Consider the following 20,138-nt stretch of genomic DNA (forward strand, 5'->3'; position numbering starts at 1 on the left):
GGGACGCGGCCTTTGAAAACCGAAAAATCGCGAAAAAGTCGATTTTTGGCAAACCACATATTCGGGCAGTATGTGTCATAAACTACCTTTTCTGTAAATATCAACGTCTAATTCGTCGCGAAACCATTTGAAATAAAGTTGAGAACATGCCGCGGCGGCCCTCGAGCGGCGCGCGAGCGCTCAAAATACCCCAACTTGGCGTGATCGCAGTTTCTCGACCGCTCGACGGAGCGCCGCCATTTTGGTGTTGTTTTGTTTGTGAATTCTTGCTCTTTCTTTCCCCGCCACCTGCGTCGCCGGCGGCAGCGCAGGAGAGGAGCAAGCCGCTCATGATTGGAGGGCTCGCGAGAGCTTTCAAGTTTCCCGCGGCTGAGGCGCGCAGCTGGGATTGGGCGAAGGGCGCGCTCCCCAAGGACGCGGGGGAGCCCGCGACTGCCATTGGCTGCTGCGCGCGATGACGTAGCGCTCTTGCGCATAATGCGGCCGACGCAGCCGCTCGTCTACTGCTCCTCTATCCGGCGTCTTTGTGTTCCGCTCGCTTCCGTGTATCGTTGCAGCCGTTCGCATACTCTCCACGTTTCAACTGTCTTCGAAACGATTTTCAACCGTCTATACGAGACCGTTGTTGTGTTCGCTCACGATGTGCCCAACGAAAAAGAAGACGCTACAATCGTTCGGTGCAAGGAAGCGAGCTATGAAGCTTGTCCGCGCGGCGAGGCTCTCCGCTCGCACGTGCGCCGACGGTGATCGCGCCGACGGTACCTGTGGGGCAGCTTCTGCTTCATCTACGCAAGAGAGTGGTCGCATCGACGCGCCTAGCAACGGGACTCCTGCTCCGTCGGTGCAAGAATTTGTCGTTACAAGTGCGCCTGGTGTCTCGTGCTCATCGACAGTGGCTTCCGCATCTTCTCTTTCATCGGCCTCGAGTGCGATCGCGTCGTCAACTGTGCATTTGCGAACAAGTTTCCTGACGTGTGAGGAGAAAGAGGCGGCGGATCAACAACGCGCTGTTGTGCAAAGAGAACTTGGCGCTATGCCAGCGACGGAGCGGAAATTTCAGGCAATGGATCGCGATCATGAAGCTGCCACTGCTACAAGTGAAGGCGAAAAATTTTTCCTTGTGCAAATATATGCCCTAGACGACCTGCTATCTCGGACCCCGTGCCACCGGTGCACCGCGATTGGGATGAAGGTACGAGGAGGCACCCAACTTGGACTTGCTGCAAAGCTTGAGCTAGTGTGCTTGCATTGTGGAGTAGTTTCAAGCTCATGGAGTTCATCTCGTCAGGATGACACAAAGGCCTTTGATGTGAATGTAAGAGCCATTGTGGCAATAAAACAAATAGGCAAAGGACAAACAGCTCTCAACGACTTTTGGGCAGCGATGAACGTGTCCCATCGTGGCCTCCATCACAAGACCTTTCAGAAGCACCTGAAGAAATTCAGGGAACCGCAGACACAATGCATAGAAAATTTCTATGCAGAATCTGCTTCTGCTGTAAAAGCCACTTACAAAGAAATGGATCAATATTTCACCAGGGATATAACAGTTTGTTATGATGGAACATGGCACAAGCGTGGGCACACATCCCATATTGGAGTCGGGGCAATTATCGAATACCATACGGGCCTTATCTTGGACGCCGTTGTTCTGTCTAATCAGTGCCTTGGTTGCCAAGTAGGGCCAAAGCCTGGAGACGCAGACTATGCATGCTGGCTGGAGAATCATGTGTGCCAGAAAAACACCGACTCTAAATCAGGGAGAAGGGAGATTGAGGCAGCTATCATCCTCTTTTCACGCTCACTGTCGAAGCACAACCTCCGTTACACAACGCTCGTGTCTGATGGAGATAGTGCCACCTTCTCTGCCCCTGTACAAGAAAATGTTTATGGACTGGTCCCCATTTCAAAAGAGGAATGCCTGAACCACGTTCAGAAGAGGATGGGGACTGCACTTCGCAACCTTGTGCAGAAAAGTGACAAGGCTTTGGGAGGGAAGGGCAGGCTGACAAAGGCCCTCATCGACAAGTTGACAGATTATTATGGCTGGGCCCTACGGAACAATTCCGATGATGTGGCTGCAATGCGGCGGGCAGTGATGGCATCGTACCACCATGTGACGTCGACGGATGAGGAGCCGCACCACGACTTGTGCCCAGAGGGTGCAGACTCCTGGTGTCGTCACAATGCCAGCAAGATTACCGGTGTTCCACCTCCGAAGCATTCGTACAAGCTGCCACGCTATGTTGCAGATGCACTTCTACCCATTTATGAGAGGCTCTCACAGGCTTCTCTTCTGCAACGCTGACTGGGAGCAAAGACGCAGAATGCATCAGAGTCCTTTCACTCTGTGCTGTGGTCCCTCATGCCCAAAGAGCAGCATGCGTCACTGATTGCTGTGGAGGCAGCACTGCATGATGCAGTGCTAAGATACAATGCTGGCTGCTACAGGGCCACCCAAGAGCTAGCTTCATCAGTGGGGCTAACACCTGGCCACCTGTCTATTCAACGGGCAGCCGAGAAAGATTCTCTGCGCTTGAAAAAGGCTAAGAAGCGATCCCTAGAGAAGATGGAAAGGCGGCAAAGAAAGAGAGTGCCAAAGGACACCTCCAGTTACGCTGCAGGTTCATTTTAGAACTGCCTATGTGCTCAAAACTTTCAAACGTCGTTTTCTCATAATGACTTCTTTGGCTAGTGAGGCTGCTTATTCCAGCCATATCTCTGGAACCACTCATTGGATTTCCATAAGTCTTTTTTTATTATGTACATGAATAAATTTCTGAGGGGGTGACAAGCTCATTTTTTCAATATATTGTGTGTGTTATTTATTATATTTAATCAAAATTTGATTGATAATATCCTAATCACGAACACAAAGTTTGATGGTCTGCTAGAACTTCTCAGTAAGGAAATTCAAAAAAAGGGCTCTGTTACCTCCTGGAGTATCAATCTGGGAATCATCATAGTTAATTTCACAGTTCCAGCACCTTTTGAAAGTTCTCCAGGCCTGGAATAAGAGAACCATGTGCACTACCCTGATATTCTGCTGTAACTTGAAAACCAGTGAACATAACTTGATGAAATTTTGTAGTTCTTCTAATGCTTTTGCTATAAGTCTATCCTGAAAATTTCATTAAGATATTTCAATAAACAAAAAAGTTGGTATCCGATGGTAGCCTCCCCCCTTAACGAGCCGTTGCTGAATTTCAAGTCTTCAATACTTATCTGAAATGCAATGTCACGCATAGAAAAAACGATAAATATAAGACACAAAATGGCACCCAAACAAAAAAGTGCATGACCACATATCCGATCAGATTGGACTATTTTTTGGGTATCAACATTAACAAACCTGTTTTGGTGTCATTACAACTTCTGCACAGTTTTGGTTTTGTTGTGTGTAAAAAGGTATTTCAATTGCGGAGCATGATGCAGCACTGATTTTCTGAGTACAGTAGACTTGCTGTAAACGGAACCTGAAGGGATCGGGAAAATACAGTAGACTCTCACTAAATGGAACCTGAAGGGACCGGGAAGATATGTTTCATTTAACAGGAGTTCCGTTTATTGAAAGGTGAACAAGAGTGCAGAATACAAGCCCGAAACCAAGCATTGCCCAGGCAATAGTTCCATTCAAGTAGTAGTTCCGTTTAATGGATTTTTGTTCACTGAGAGTTTACTCTATGTTCCATTCAACAGGGCTTTCGTTTACTGAGAGGTGAATATCAGTGAAGAATACAAGCCCGAAACCAAGCATTGCAGAGGCAATAGTTCCGTTTAAGTAGTAGTTCTGTTTAACAGATTTCTGTTTACTGAGAGCCTACTGTACTTGTTTTGAAGTGGTCTAATTTATTGAAGAGATGTTTTCGTTTCTGTGAGTGTCATGTAAGGGCCCTCCTGTTTTAAATGAAAAATGTTCGTTTGTAATGTTGAAAAGGCTGAAAAAGTGTTTCTTACTTGCTCCTCTGGTCACCATTTATGGTTGTCTGCAAGTGAAGTGGCACCTGGCATATTGTAAAAGCCCACGTATAGGCCAAGGTTTTTTTCTAGATTCTAGGTTACGAAATTTCGGCCTCCCAAGAATTTTCAGCCGAAATTCAGTTTTGGTTTCGGCATAGTGCAGTGTTATCATCATCATCAGGTGTTTGCGCCCTTCTGCATAGGTGCTAGGCAGTGTTAGCGGCGGTAGCAAACATTATTCGTACAGACCCACGCGTGCAGCAGTGGTCAGTGGCCTTCGCTTCAACTTGGTGCCCATAACGACGGCCACGATTTTGCTCCTGTGATCTTATGCCATGTCAGCACCGTGCACATGGTACTCGGCTGATTTTAAAAGGATAGTTATCCCTGCTGCCGAAACCATAGGCAACTGTGCTGCGGCGCGACAGTTTGAAGTCAACGATCGAAGTATTTATGGTTGGCAGAAGCAGAAGCACACCCTCTTTGCTTGCAACGGCCAGCGAAAAAGTTTCCGCACACCAAAAAATGGAGCGTTTCCTGACGTGGAGTGAGAACTTGCAGACTTTGTGCAGGAGCAGTGAGTTGTACATCTTGCTGTTTACATTGAGCTGCGACAAGTGAAGGCAAGGGAGACCGCCCGAGACGAAGGCATTCAGCCGGAGGATTTCAAAGTGGGCAAGCATTGGGTGTCTCTCTTCATGCGCCGCGCTGGGTTCTTCCTATGTCGGTGTACGTCGATCTTGCTGAAGCTACTAAAGAGCTACAAAGAAAACCTTGTGAAGTTTCATATGTAATTGCGTTGTGAAAGGCTCTTTCAGATGGGTCAGACCGGCAGTGGGGATCCAACGCCAGCCTTCATGAATATGCCCTCGGTGCTCACGGTGTATCAGAAGTAACTGTAATGTTGTGTCCTGTACTGTGGACAGTCGCAAACTACCACCCTACGTGGTGTTCAAACGAAAGATACTGCTGAAGGGGAAGTTCCCAAAAAATGTCGTCGTCTGCTGCCAGGACAAGGGGTGGATGGATGAACTGCTAGTGCATTACTGGAGAAAGCCTGGTGGTGTCTACGGCCCGGAGCACTGCTGGAGCTCCCTTCAATGATTGTGCTCAAGGTGTTTCAGTGTCACCTGACCAACTCTTTAAAGGGACTGCTGCGCGACTCTCACACCGAGCTCCCGGGATGACATCCCAGCTGCAGCTGCTTGATGCTTGCCCTAATAAGCCATTTAAATAAATATTTTAAATTTGCCTGTTTGTTTAGTGCAGTGTACAATTATATTAGGTGCCAGAGGTAACGTAGCATAGGACTTTAATCAAATAGTAATATAGTCGAAACCTGCAATGACGAAACCCCGCGAGTACTAAATTTCTGCGGCAACGAAATATTTTCGGATCCCCGGCGAACGTTCATAGAAGCCCATGTATTACGTATCTCGCGGCAACAAATGTTTTTGAACAGCGATCCCGCATTAACGAATTTTCTACCACGGTGCGGGCCTCATTTTACCCTCCCGCCAAAGGTTAACTGTCGAAAATATGCTCGTATGCATGTTATGGCACTCGAAATTTTTAAACGTCTGCTTTTGCCGCGCCAGCGTGGGTACCGCCATTTTTGTTTACGTAAATCGGCGATGGGGTCTGTGTCCGGCAACATGCCTGGCCACACCGCAGCAGGCGATGGCAAATGATCATGCTGGAGTGCAGATGGCACCGTCGGATGAGCTATCCCTGACCAATGCCTGGGGGGAACTTCGGGCCATCGACATCCCAGATGAACTCACTGTTAATGCGTTCGTTCGCATCGATGACGACGTAAGGCTGGTGCACACCGGCGACTTGCAGCGGTCGCGCGACCATTCGTGACTGGCGACTAAAGAGCGACTGATGTTCACACCGGGAGAGGCTGCATACGAGCGACCGGAAGTCGCAAAACTGGAGAGTCACGTCCAGATTTCGTTATTTGCGAGAACTCTGGCGACCGGCGCCGATCAGCTGATCGCTGCCAGCTGAGTGAACGGAGCGAACTGAGCGCGCCTAATTTATTGTTTTCGTTCGTTCTCGTCCGTTCTCGCACAGCGTTGAAAAAACAAAACAAAACAAAAATTGAGCATCACTGATTGGTTCCAGTAGCTTTGCGACTGCAGTCGCGCGACTGAAAAATCGGTCAGGAAGCGACTAGCTAAAGCAGTTGACCGTTTGCGACCGTTTGCGACTGTTTGCGACCAGTCGCAAATGGTCGCGCGACCGCTGCTAGTCGCCGGTGTGCACCAGCCTGTAGTCGTGTACGAGGAAGTGACTGACGCGGCCATCATCGAAAGCGTGCGCGAAGCTGACGACACTGAGGACCAAGAAGAGAGGCATGCGGAGGAACCCAACTTTCAGGTTTTTTTGGATATGCTGGACACCCTTTGCTCTTTCTTTGGCACACATGACGACGACGTAGCAATGGACCACTTTTTCCAGTGCGAAGGGAGAGCTTTGAAGTTGTTGCATGGCAAGGGTTGGCAAAGTAAGTTGACTGATTTCTGGCAAAAAATTTTTATTCTGCTGGCCGTATCACTGTTTTTATGTCTCATACTCTAGCTACGAAATTCTCGCGAAAATGAAATTTTTCGGTTTCTACGAAATTCTCACGAAAACGAAATTTTTCAGTTTCCCCAGCGATTTTGTTATTGCAGGTTTCAACTGTACAAATATTATTAGTTAAGGACTATGTGAAGCGCCTGTACGCAGAGTGGATGAGGTCCGGAGGACCAGAAGTCACTCCTGCCGGATGGCTGACACGGGCCTCGCCAGCGATGCTGTGCTGGTGGATAGTAGAGTTTTGGGCCTGCATTCCCGAGGCGCTCGTTTACCGCATGTTCAAAAAATGCTCCATCTCGAACGCGCTTGATGGAACTGAGGATGATGTGCTGTGGGAGAACATTTTTGACAAGGGAGCTTTGGAAGAGAGTGCAGCCGACGACAATGAATGAAGTGCATCAATAAATTCACATTTCTGTTTTACTTGGGCTATATTTGGGGAAAACTTTTTTCTTGCGTTTGCTATCCCCAAATTAAAAAAGTAAAGATAACGTTGCCACCACTGATGGGTCAAAGGAAAGTACTTCAGGGCACCTTCTAAAGTAGTTCTTGCCGTATGTACGCTTATTAATGTTAGCTGGCTTCAGTTTTTCAGTTGCAGCATATGTTATAAAGTCTCTTGATTAAAAGAATTGTGATTAGCTATTTTAATGACTAACTTGCAAATGAACCAATTTTACCCATTTCATGATATTTGGCAGTGCTTTAATACTATGTTGTCAAAAATATATATGGCAGTGCTGTAATACTATGTTGTCAAAAATATGTACTACATTGTACGTAAATATATTGGATCATTATTGAAACACCTGGTATTCTTCAGCTCTTCATTTCTGGCTTCACTTATGGGGGGGGGGGGGGGGGCTGCCTTGAAAACGCATTTCTTTATTTTCGAACAAAAAGAAAAAAACTTGCCCAGCTTACATATATTTTTGTCCTGGGTTCAAATACGCTATTATTTTTAAAGTACAATATGCTGTTTTCAAAATACAGTGTATCAAACATCTCATGTGTCTTGCTAGGACCAAGTTTGTTTTTTTTTAACTGTGAGAGGTACAAAGCAGATCAGCATACTGCAATAATCTAGAATGAAAACTGCACACAGTAACGTGATAATGCAGGCTCTAAACCTTTTTAAAGAAATCTTATAGCATGCTGAATTTTCATGGGTGAGATCCCAGCTGGCCTACTCAGAAATGTTCGTCGTTCTAGTATAACTTTAGTTCAAATAAGTTTATACCATTCATTCTTGCTTCATGGAATATATACCGTATTTACTCGCATAATAGGTACACCCCTAGTTTTGTCGCTAGAAATCACTTTTTTATTTATGTGCATAATAGGTGCACCCTGAACTTGGCTGTGATCACCGTATTTGCGCAGTTGCAATTCGACGCCCTCTTATGTTAGCTGAATTGAGGAAAAAGAAAAGAGAGACAGACCGCGGCGCCATTGTGCCAGCTTCATGGGCTTGCAGAGGGAGGAAGAAGGGGGCGCTAGCTTCGCGGGCTTGCAGAGTGAGCAAGAAGGGGGATTTTCTGGTTGTTGGAGCAACTTTTGCACCAGTGCCGCATGGAGCGCTGGATCATGTTCTCGTCAAGTGCGCGTTGAATTTCCTGTCAGGTAAAGGGTCATCATTGTCATGTTTGCTACCTTATCCACAAATTTAACAGCTTTTTGGCTTTATGACGCGGCTTTCGCCTTTGCTGCCACTGCGCGGACTTGCACAAGGTCGGCTGAATTTTGTTGTGGTCAATTTCCTGGCCGTGATCCTAAACATTGTAACACTCACGCTGCCCTTTGATCTTTTCAACGCCCATTCTTCATATTGCAGTATGCCCTGCCATACCTCTTCTTTTCTCATCTCCCTTTCCCCTATCCACAAAATAGGCTTGTGAGGAGTTCCTGCTCGGCTGCTCCACCCGGGACGCTCAGCGCTCCTTGGTGGCCCGCGCCCGAGTAGTGATGACTTCCAGTGGACTTCTGTAATAAGGGGACCACCCAAGTGCATTTGTTGTGCAACTCTCAGTGCTTTTCTGAACAAATGTTTTTTCACTACCACCTTGTTGTTTTGTAAAAACTTCCAGTAACAATACGCCGGACTGTAGCCTAGACCGAATCACTGTTGGCGCTTCTGTGTGGCGGTCGCGGGCGATCAAAGTGCCGGTTTTGTGCCAAATCAACGCAATTCTTTCAGTGACTCTACTTGAAGGAAAGGGTGCTTGGGTGGCGCTTCTAACACTCAAATGGTGGTTCGAGATTTGATTGGGATGTCTTGGATATGGGGTGCGAGCCTGTGAAATCCAACGATTGGTACCATTCAGCGTACAAAATTTCGGTCGTGATAATATGTATAATCTAGGTGGCCTGAATTGTAATCGGTGAATTCCCGCAATGTTGCCTTTTGTTTTTGGTTTTTTTTTCCCATATTGATTTTGTTGGCAACACGGGTCTCTTGATGTTAATTTTTGGAAATTGGTATGCGCACTGCATCACATGCCTCAGTTCTCGGACATGCCAAACTGCATGCTCAACACGTTTTGCGCTAGTGTAGATTATAAAGGAAGTCGTTGTGGCTTTAGTGTGGATATTCGTGTGTTCGGCGACGTATACATTATCCGCGGTCAATACTATAGTAGGAAACTAATGTTCAGGAAATTTTACCCCGCGTTATAGGGGTACCTTGAACTTGAAGCCGTATTTTCTGACAAAAAAAAGTGTGCGTATTATGCGAGTATATACGGTAGTTCTCATTCCAGATAATATTGTGATAGTTTGCTGGTTTAATTTGTAACTGTCATTGTTCGGAAGAAAATTTTACCCCGAAATATATACAATAAGTATATTTTAGAATTTATTATTACAATAAAACGTAATTGCATTATTTGAAAGTGGCACATCAAATTACATAAGCTGTGAAAACTTTAATGAAAATCTTCTCCATAAAAAGGAAAAAAAATTTGTGAAGTCTATACTGAAAGACTAGCATTGTTACTATATTTTATATGACCAGAAACTTATGAAAGGCCTTGAACTAAATACAGTGATTTGTGCTTAGTTCAACTAGTGAGATGTGCCTAATTACCTCAAATTGTTTTGTGCTCTAAGTGGAAGATAGAATCATCAATGGGCATATTATGGGATAGCACTTCACTAAAGGGTTTGGCAAGTTGATTGATGCCAAGTCAGTACATATTCAACAAGTGTTTTTTTTTTTTGTGCGGTTTTACAAAACAAATGGTATGTCTAAATGTACCACAAATGTGTTTTCTATTGTGCAGATGTACCAGGATGGTGTGCGACAGTTGAACCTGCGCCTGGTAGTTATGGATCTTGTTGTTCCTGTGGTGGTGGTGCTGGGCCTTGCTCTGGCTGTACCGTACTTACTGGCCACCAGCTTGGTGCCCGCATTTGGTCAGTTGGCTTTCGCCTCTTATTCTAGTAGTTGTTTAAATATGCTGTATATTAAAATATACATTTTTATATATATTAAATATACATATATATTATATACATATATATTAAGTATACATAAAAATAGATTAAAATAAAAGGGCGGCGATGGCGTAGTGGTTAGAGCATCCGCCTCGCATGCAAAAGGTCCGTGGCTCAAATCCCAGTGCCGCGCAGTTCCCAACCGGATAAAAAAAAAAGCCGCGTGGTGATGGAACTGCATTAAGAAGCCTGGGGTGCGGCCTCATCGGCAACCACCGCTTGGAACGCACTCCCTCACCAGAGAAGGATTGGCCACCCTGGTGCAGTATCTGGCCACTACCTCCCACATGCATACGTCAAATAACTCGTGGCCCTCAGTCCCCAGCAGCTGCGAAGCAACTGACCACGGCAGCGGTCAGATCTGCAACGCAGCAGAGGGTACTAAGAATCTCTGGATCCGGACAGGCCGCCATTGGAACCTGAACTTGGCAACGTTTAACGCTAGAACCTTATCTAGTGAGGGAAGTCTAGCTGTACTATTCGAGGAGCTAGAGGGTGTTAAATGGGATATAATAGGGCTCAGTGAGGTTAGGAGGACAGATGAGGCCTGTACGGTGCTACAGAATGGGCACGTCCTTTGCTATCGGGGCTTGTCTGACAGAAGAGAACTGGGAGTGGGGCTCCTAATTCACAGAAACATAGCTGGCTACATAGAGGAATACTATAGCGGTAATGAAAGGATGGTAGGTATCGTAATTAAACTGAATAAGAAATACAAGATGAGGCTAAAGAGGCTGTTGAACTTTTGCAGCACTATTTTAAGCATAAGGCTTGTCCAGAATTCCTGGCTAGTTTGTCGGGCATGGTTGCGTACCTTGTGAAAAAACAACTCAAGCTTGCCAAACAAACCACCTTTCACTCTTTTCTTTCTCCCACTCATCCTCATGAGTACGGTGAGGTTTGTGCAATTTGAATAAAGGTTTTGATTCACTAAACAAGTGTACTTTGCTTACATGAAACTTCTGATAAATGGAACAGTTTTATGGATCCCCTTCGAGTTCTGTTTAAGTGGAGTCGACTGTATATCAAAATTCTGCCTGCTCTTGGCTAGTGTAAGAATGACATGGTTTTTTGTATTATTACAGTGAAAAAAAATGTATGAAACGAATTTCAAGGGACCTTTGAAGAGAGATTGTTATTTTTGAAAAGTTGTAGTGAAAGTATTAAAAATTTGAGCAAAAATCGTAAATGCAAACACGTGAGTCGCTAACCTGTGCTGTGTATACATTCGGGACCGCATTATGCTCTAATAAAGTGCGAATAAATTAACATTAATTATGAACAGCGTGATCTATATTCATTCTGATGTGGGCAGCTCGACTGTTGAAAGACGAGATGAACTGCAAAGCATGCGCATCCCTCTTACGCGCTGCTTTGCCACGCAAATTCCTCAGTTTTATGAGTCTCTAGAATCTCAAGGTCCCCAACTGGGCAGAGCCACATTTAATTCGCAGTGTGTTGAAGGACTCGACAGGCGTGGCAAATGCTAATTTGGACTTCATCATTGTTTGCTCAGCGGTGTATTTCAGAATACGGCTTTTATTGAAATAGCAGTTGTCATGTCCACACTGTAGGATTTTTTTGGGTTGATTGTTTTCTACATATATCTTCTTTCTAAATGTAAATCTTTTTTATGCTGCCTCAAATTTGGTCTGTCATGATTAAAGATTTGTTTTTATCACTCATAACCTGTACCAAATTAGGATTACAGTACAAAAATTAGAAATAAATTAGGATCGGCCCACCTGCACTTGGCGTGCAGGTGGCCTAATCATGGGGGGACCCTGCTCAATAGCTGTGAAATTGTATATTACTAATACGCAAAAAATTGTTTTGCTTATAAGTGACTTTTTAAAATATGATGTGCTGCAATGTTGCACTTTTTTCTTTCACTAAATGTGACACTGCAGGTACATCTGGTAACATTAGGATTTTAGTACTTCAAAAGTAACATTTTGCTGCTTCAAAAATTGCTTCGAATTCTATTTTGGCTGTTGCCCATGCTCTTTAATGCAGTATGTTGCACTATCATATTTTCATTATTAGTCGAGAAAATCTAGATTGAAGTTACTTTTTTAAATTTTGCCCTGAAATCTCAGTGCGGGACGTCAAAAATTTCAATATCTCTTTTCTATTTTAGCGACATTGACTTGATAAAATATTATAGAACTTCGTATGCTATGTTTATGGCACCCAAAGACAACACCAACTTCCTCTTTATTGATTATAAGCTACGTAGGAACCAGCAGACACATTCAAGATCTTTTACGCCACGGTGTTTAGTGCAAGAATCTTAGGGTGGCGTCTCCAACCACATTTCCTTTTTGCATTTTTTCTCGCTTACCAAGTGTCGTGTCGTAGTAAGAATTGTGTTTTCGGGATTGTGAAACTGTACTTTACTAATGCGTGAAAAATTGCTCTGCTCTTAAGGGTTCCTTTAAAATATGCAGCGCTGCAATATCACTCTTCTTTCCTTCAGTAATCATGACACTGCAGGCACATCTGGTTACATTTTTCATTATTGCCATTGCGATGTTGCCCCAGATAATTCAAAGCAGTTTATTGTTTACAAGCTGCTCAGTTGTTCCGGCATGTAAATTGTTAATGGTCAGAGTACATCAGCTTACTTCGACCCTTCATGGGAATTTAGTACTACTGTTGCATGTGACCTTTTATGAAGTACAAAGTGTTGACTGCATTTTGATCACATTAATCTTAGCTGTTCATGTTACAAAAAAGCTTGAGAAAGCATCCAAATTTTGTTAAACTGCACACCAACTCGTCCCACGTTATGCTCTGCTAAAATTGAAAGGATCCACCATGTTGGTGCAGTAGCCCAGACTTCCTCCTGCTAAGCATGAGATCTAAGATTTAATTCCTACCTGAACTGCCACGGTGGTCTAGTGTCTATGGTGCTTGGCTGCCGGCAGGAAGGTTGTGGGATTGACTTGTGGTTGTAGTGGGGGCATTTCGATGAAATGCAGGAGGCGTGTTTGCCCGTTAAAGAATCTCTGTATGTTGGACCCCTCCACTACGGCACCTTTCATAGTTGTATCATGGTTTTCGGATGTAAAATCCCTGTAATTATTATTATTTTGCTGATTGCTACTTTTGGTGTTGTTTCAGTACAGATGAAATGTACACAATAAATAATTCCAACCCTCATACCCAGTTTGCAGTTTTGAAATGTTAATTTAATTGGGGTATGAGGTGCAAATAACAAATTAATTGTATGCCAATCTTTATAAAAAAATTTTCAATGTTGAAAATGAAACCGATTTAAATAAACTTTGCTCACTGCATTCCTCTTTTTTGGTGACAGTGTGTTGGTTTTTGTGATAATCAGAAGCATCTAAGGATAATTTTCAAAAAAGTAAAACAAACTTCTTTTAAAAAACTATCATGGATGGGGCAGTGATTAAAAATAGATTTGAATTCATATTATACTTTATTGATTTTCATGAGGCTTACCTGAACCCAACATCACTGTAAATTTTATTCTCACAGGGCACTTAGGTCAGATCTCTCACACTTTGAGCTCTGAGAAATGTAAGCATGGGTCATGGTGTTTGTACTTCGTGTTAAAAAACAAGAATAACACCGGCTATCTGTATTGGCACTTTGCAATTGCAACTTCTCTCTTAAAAGGTGTAAAATGAGAGAGATAGTTCAAAATTCAGGTTATCCGTTGCTGTTAAGGGGGGACACAGGTCTTAGAAGGCCAAAAATCGCAAAAAAATCGACTTTTTGAAGCTTACATTTTCGGAATCTGTACCTAATTTTCGCACCTTTCGGAGAAGTTTCTAGCTTCTCGCATCATTATTTCTGGCGCAAAATCAATTTACCGTATATACTCGCGTAATCCTCGCACTCACATAATTCTCGAACCCCCTACATCGCCCCCAAAAAAATACGATTTTTTTTTTCTCGAGTAATTATCACACCCCCGAAAACTGCCGCAATAAAGTCGTCTGTTCAATCCAGCCCCATGATGATAGCGCGCCATCTGGCGCCATCTCTTAAGCATCAAGCGTACTATTGCACGGAGATTCAATCCAATCCAAGCCAAGCCGAAGTGGCCAGTGCACGTTGCAGCATGTTTTGTTAGTTGTGTCGGTAATCTTGGCACGTTATGAGGCGATACTGAAGCTACAGGGCTGCTTCAAGTTGCAAGTGATGGATCATGCACTAAACAACAGCAACAGGGCCGCCGGTAGGCCCTTCGGAGCGTACGAGTTTTGTGTTCGCTACTGGTGACGGCAGCTGAAAGCCACCAAGACACGTTGGGTCTGCCGTGTGCCTAAAACTGGGATTGATGGTAAACTTTATTTCTTCAGAAGGAAACTGCGGACGATTCTGTTAAATAGCCATCAGCCCAATGCTGACGTCCAACGCTTACCTTTTGAGGGCTTCTGTCCAGCCACGAACGCTACCGCTACGCCCGCAACGCCCACAAGCTTTGCGTGTGGTATTCTAATTCTCGACTATTTGCTTCCACCTTTTGTGTCTGAAATAAATCTTGTCTTGTGTTAAACCTCTGCTTTTATTGTTGAGGTAAGTTATAATTAGTACTTCTTAAAGCTTGCAGTAAGTTGCTGGTGTGAGAATCCTGATTTGCGGCCACCTCGTTTTCTTTTTCGCTCTCTGCGTTTTCGTAGAAAGTTTTCCTCGCGTAATTCTCGCACCCCCCAACTTTGCATTGGTTTTCCGGCAAAAAAAGTGCGAGGATTATGCGAGTAAATACGATATAACATCCCTGTGAGATGAATGTGAGCGCAAATTGACGCTAAAATCGCGGTTTTTTCGCGCGGAACTGTTGCCAATACACACGAGCTATCGTGTTCATTTTGGTCTCGTTTGGAAGAATCGTTTTTCATCTTCAATTTCCCCCCACTGCTTGCTCGCCTTGCTCATTTGCTTTTATCAAAAACGTGTCATGAAGAAGCACTATCGCGCGATTCTATTGGCTGCTTAGGGCACGTGACAAAACCTAGGCATCCGATTTGCCAAGTGGCGTTTCTGGCGTCTGCTTCCCCACCGTGACGTACACGGACATGCGCCATTTTGTCATGGTGCTACTGACTACCTGCGGCAGTAAAGAAGTTTTGTGCTACTGTAACTTGTGAAGCGGGTGTGGCAATTGTTCGTTCGCTGTGAACTTTAGAATGAGCCCCGGTATAAGGACAACGAGGATAACGAACTTGACGCAGTCAACGGCGGTCGCCGAGTTATCGGTGTAGGCCTAACTCACTTGTCATGGTGCTACTAACTAGCTGCGGCAGTAAAGAAGTTCCGTGCTACTGTAACTTGTGAAGCGGGTGTGGCGATCGTTTGTTTGCTGTGAACTTTAGAATGAGCCCCGCTATAACTCAGGACAACAAGGATAACGAACTTGACGCAGTCAACGGCGGTCGCCAAGTCACCGGTGTAGGCCTAACTCACGTACGAGCCTGTTGGTTGTCGACAACACTACTGAGAACGGCTGTGTTTTGCAGCCTCATCAGTTAGAGGACGGCAAGTAAAACGCAGAAGTGAAGCCACAAGAGATATCAATCTTTGTACTGATGGAACGGAAGTGCAGTCTTATCGCTAAACGCGCCGATGCCGAGGTTCTCCCCGCCTGACGAAAGGACTGTGAACTGCGCGACGGGTCGTCAGAGTGGAGTACACCGCGCATCGACGAGCAACAAAGTCAATGTGTTCGCGGTGAACGTGCTCGCTGCCCCCGCAATGGAGGCTACTGGCAATAGGTAGACTGCTTTTAACGACATGTTCGCAAAGTTGTCGCGACCTCCGCTCGAAAATGCGGCAGTCTTACGTGAAAAGGAAACTAACACCTCGGCACTCGTGTAGCCTAGAAATTGATGAGCGAGGGAGCAACTTTGGCTCATGACATTTTTGGGTAACTCATTCTGGACAAGCCGGAAAACATCGCCGTGTTATTCGACGGATCGCGGATGACGCATGCAAATTTGTCGCACATCGCCGTCAGTACAGTCACCGAACTGATAAGCGGCCTCGCGGCAGACGAGCACACGGCGACAACTTGCTACAGCACTAGAAGAAATGACACGCTCGTGCAAACAATCAGTCCTATTACATTCCCGGTGCATATTAACTGACTAAAAGTATGTATGCCATGATATATTTTCCTCGGAACGGCGAAATAAAGTTTTAATAGCATTATTCTCGAAGCACAGATTTTGACAACTTTCTTTTGCTTGTTCGGTAAAAGTGCACCTAGGACAGCTAGAGCAGTAATTGTTTTTGCACAATGTAGCTAAATGTGCACAAAAAACAATGCTGGGAGCTTATTTTAATGGGCAGCTTCATTTTTTTGTTAATAAAAAAATTTCTGTATTTGGTTACATGCAAAGAACTTTACTGTGATGTAATTCGAAAAGTACTCGTTCAATTTTCAATCAGCTTGCAGCATTGCACTCCTTAGGCTTTTTAGCATTCATGTATATGTCAATGGCTATGTAATTCTAAGTACATACATTTTTGTAGTTAAAAATGTTAAAGTTCTTTCTTTTCTTCCATTTCTCAAAATGGCAATTTTGTACACCCTGTATGAAAATTACTGAAATATATCAGAAACCATTACAGATAGCAGAATCTTTTTTTTACAGCATGAAGCTATACGTTTGGAGCACCCAACATAGGAAGCAGATTTTTATTTGTCTTGATGGAAGTTTTTTAAACTAGTCTTTTGTGTGACCACACAATGGCCACATTCAGAGCTGTAAAGTTTAGTGTACTGTGAAGTAAGTAATAATGACCCAATCAAAAAGTGCTTCCTATGTTGTATGTCTTATGCTTGCTACTGTCAATCCCTATGTCATTTATAAATTTTTGACGAATGGGTATTTTTCTATTGTGGTAAGAACAATAAAAATTGTTATCTTGAATATTTAATTAACTAATGAAGCTACAGAAAAAATAACTACATTTTTAGAATCAGGAGAACAAACTAAGTAAGCATGCCAACCTTTGTCACATTTGGTTAAAAAGTAAATGAGAGAGCCCAAAGACCCATGTCCCCCCTTAATTTCCTTTGAGGCTTGTCATGCTCAATTGGTTGTGGAGTTTGCACTTATTTACACCTACTTTCTGGTGTTTGTACGTGTATACTGTCTGATTGAAGTGAACATTTGTGTTTTGTAGGCAGCAGTATGGAGACACAAAATCTGGTTCTACGACGGATCTACCCTTCTCTGTTGGCACTTTGTGCCTTCATGGCATTCATGGTGTTTCAAGTGCGCCAGTTCTGTCGACTATATGAGCACATCAAGAATGATAAGTAAGTAAAAATGATAATAAAGCACTTTTGCAATAGTTTGCCTGTACAAAATTTTGTTTAAATTTCAAAGTTCAATGAAATGCTGATTTATAGGGTGTAAATTTCTACTTGCTTTAACCTTCCCCTGAATATGTCAAGCATTACTTTTAGTATACATATAAAGTAGTTGAAGGTGGTCAGCACGTGTGTTGCGTTAAAGCTTTATCCTACAAGGTTTTCTGTTTGCACGATGCTGGGATTTTGAAATGAAATGGTAACTTGTGGGGTTGTGTAGTTGTGGCTGTACTTATGTGTGTGTTGTTCTGGCTACACAGGTACCTTGTAGGCCGGCGACTAGTCAACTATGAGCACAGGAGGCCGGCATCGAGCTTTGCAACGACATCTCAGCTGACAGCTTCCTCTTAGGACTTGCTGGCCCATGTGTACATAGATGTCTCACGCACTGGACTTTTCTGATGTGGTAGTGCGTTTGTGCCCAAGTTGGATGGATCCTGGCTTCTTGGCGCTACCAAAAGCTTCCCTGTCTGTCAGAACTGCATTTCTCTTTTTGTATAGTAGACATATTAAAAAGGCTAGGCTGGCTTCTCCGATGGCACTGGCTGAACCAGTGATGAAAGGCTGCTTTGTGAGAGGAGTGATATACTACAGACGTTAAGGCACCCTAAGGGTTACTTCTGCAAGTTAATGGTTATGGTGTGGGTTATGGGTTATCTTACCATGAAAGGTTGGCACATTGTCAACGCATGGCTGGCCTGTTGGTTGCAGAGAAGGATTTTCCCTTTAAACGGAAGTGATTGCCCATGATTGAACACCAGCCATACTGTCAGTAAGGATTATCTAGATGGTACCAGCTCTGTAAGTGCCCTCTAAAAACTGCTGGTTCAGACCACATTGCTGGGAGAAGCTCTTGCCACAAAGGTTTCACTGTGGAGTTAAGGAAAAGATCAGGTTGGCAAGTGCAAACTTTGTGTGCAAGTGTTTTTCACAAGTGCTTGCAACCAAAGGTGATTCTACAGTTTTGTGAGTGAAGTGGAATACTATGTACAGGGCAGAAAGTGTTCATTCAAGCTGTTGCATGTTCTTCTATTGTATGAAAATAGGTGGGATACCAGAGTAGCTTTTTTCTTTTCTCAACTGCATCTATGATAAAGTGTGGCTATGTTTTTTTGGTATTCTTGGATGCTTAAGCTCTGTATGTGGCAATTTTGCAGTTCTGAAATATATCTTAAATCACTTGTATGTAATAATGAGTGATGTGTGATAAAGCACTTGGCAGATATTTTTCATTTTTATTATTAGCATGGGGCAATTTGGCACTTTTTTGTTTTTGTAGCTTAACTTTCCACATTGTTGTTGAAATTTTCTCTGTAACCTTATAAGAACTGGGCTTGCTTTGAACGAACATAGCTGTATGTCCTCTGTGTAGAGCCTTCTGGTGATGTTGTACCTTTTGTTGTAGACCCCACATTCCAAATACTAATCATGCAAGCTTTGTACAGACTTAAGCTTGTTTGCTCAGAAGTTAGTGAGAGTTTATATCACAAATTTGAAATGGATTTGAATTCTGCTCTTTTATTTGTTTCCAAACTGTACGAAAGTGAGCTCTGTTTTTTTTTTGTATAGGTTGCATAGGGGCTGCAGTTACTACTGCAGATTGTACATTATGTTGAAAAGACTGCTTGATTTTGTTTCACAATAAAATGTCAAACGGCATTGCATTCATTACAAAATGTAAAAAAAAAGAAAGTTGTGTATATTATGGCTTTGTTAGCTGAAATTTTATGTCTGATGTGACTGGCTGGTGGACCTTGAATGTAAGGGCTTGCTTTCCCATCTGTGGAGAAACATCTTTGGTTGTCTTAGAGTCATTAAGGTGGTGAAGTTCAGGTGGCATATTTAGGCCAATAAAAGCTGAAAGGTGAAATTATTTTCGAAAACAAATGTGTATTCCTGACTCATTGATTTATACTCTTGGCTATTGTGATGCTCATGCACATGATCATATGTATTATTGAAATTACTACTTTTGAAATTTTATAAGGGTGTTATTGTTTGATGTAGTCCTCATGTGTAAAACAATTGGCCATTGTTTGGGTACATGCAGTTTCATACAATAATACCTAGAGGGGAATCCGGTGCTAGTGTCTATGTGGGCTCCTTCAGCGGTGCTTGTAGCCCCATGTGAATTATGGGAAGTACATGCTTCGGATTTGCTTCGAATGGATCACATTGGTGAGATTCGCGACACTTGTTTGCCGAGTGTAAAACAAAGTGATATGAAGTTATATCTATTTCAAGCGTGCTTCATTCTTTTGTACTCAAATGTTATTGCAAGAAGTTTTCGTGATTTTTAGCTAGAAGTGAAACCCAGAGAAATTTAACCACCAGGGTATTCGTTACTCTGCCATTGCATTCCAAAATCGGCATTAAGATATTATAAATTACTCTTTACAACACCGGAAGACAAGCATGCTTGCTTTTCCCTCGAAAGTACGCATTATCTATTTATTGAAATAGCAGTACACTCACGGCTGCGGCGGCCGCATTTCCAATGGAGACGGAAATGTTGTAGGCCCGTGTGCTCAGATTTGGGTGCACGTTAAAAACCCCAAGTGGTCGCAGTTTCCGGAGCCCTCCACTACGGCGTCTCTCATAATCATATGGTGATTTTGGGACGTTAAACCCCACATATCAATCGGGAATAGCAGTAGAGTATCAAGTGAAAAACACTCGACGCTTTTTTTTCTGCGATGCTAGGTGCATCTGTCCAAGTGGTCTGCCCCCAACGCTCCTC

At 43.6% G+C, this 20,138-nt stretch overlaps 2 protein-coding genes across 3 annotated transcripts in view; both read left to right on the top strand.

Annotated features, from left to right (window-relative positions):
• The window catches only part of LOC119176577 (E3 ubiquitin-protein ligase MARCHF6), a 145,544-nt gene extending 127,476 nt beyond the window's left edge, over positions 1-18,068 (top strand). For both annotated transcript variants that reach the window (XM_075877902.1, XM_037427936.2), the window contains exons 20-22: positions 9,828-9,960; positions 17,209-17,344; positions 17,659-18,068. In XM_075877902.1, the coding sequence (XP_075734017.1) occupies positions 9,828-9,960; positions 17,209-17,344; positions 17,659-17,749 (360 nt within the window). In that variant the 3' untranslated portion in view covers positions 17,750-18,068. The remainder of the gene's footprint in view (positions 1-9,827; positions 9,961-17,208; positions 17,345-17,658) is intronic.
• LOC142775802 (uncharacterized) lies at positions 1,335-2,419 on the top strand. The gene has a single exon (XM_075877903.1). It carries the CDS (start codon positions 1,385-1,387, stop codon positions 2,306-2,308), a length of 924 nt encoding a protein of 307 aa, XP_075734018.1. The 5' UTR covers positions 1,335-1,384; the 3' UTR covers positions 2,309-2,419.
• Positions 18,069-20,138: the final 2,070 nt, after the last annotated feature.

Source organism: Rhipicephalus microplus, chromosome X (assembly GCF_043290135.1).
Source record: "Rhipicephalus microplus isolate Deutch F79 chromosome X, USDA_Rmic, whole genome shotgun sequence".
NCBI lineage: Eukaryota > Metazoa > Arthropoda > Arachnida > Ixodida > Ixodidae > Rhipicephalus > Rhipicephalus microplus.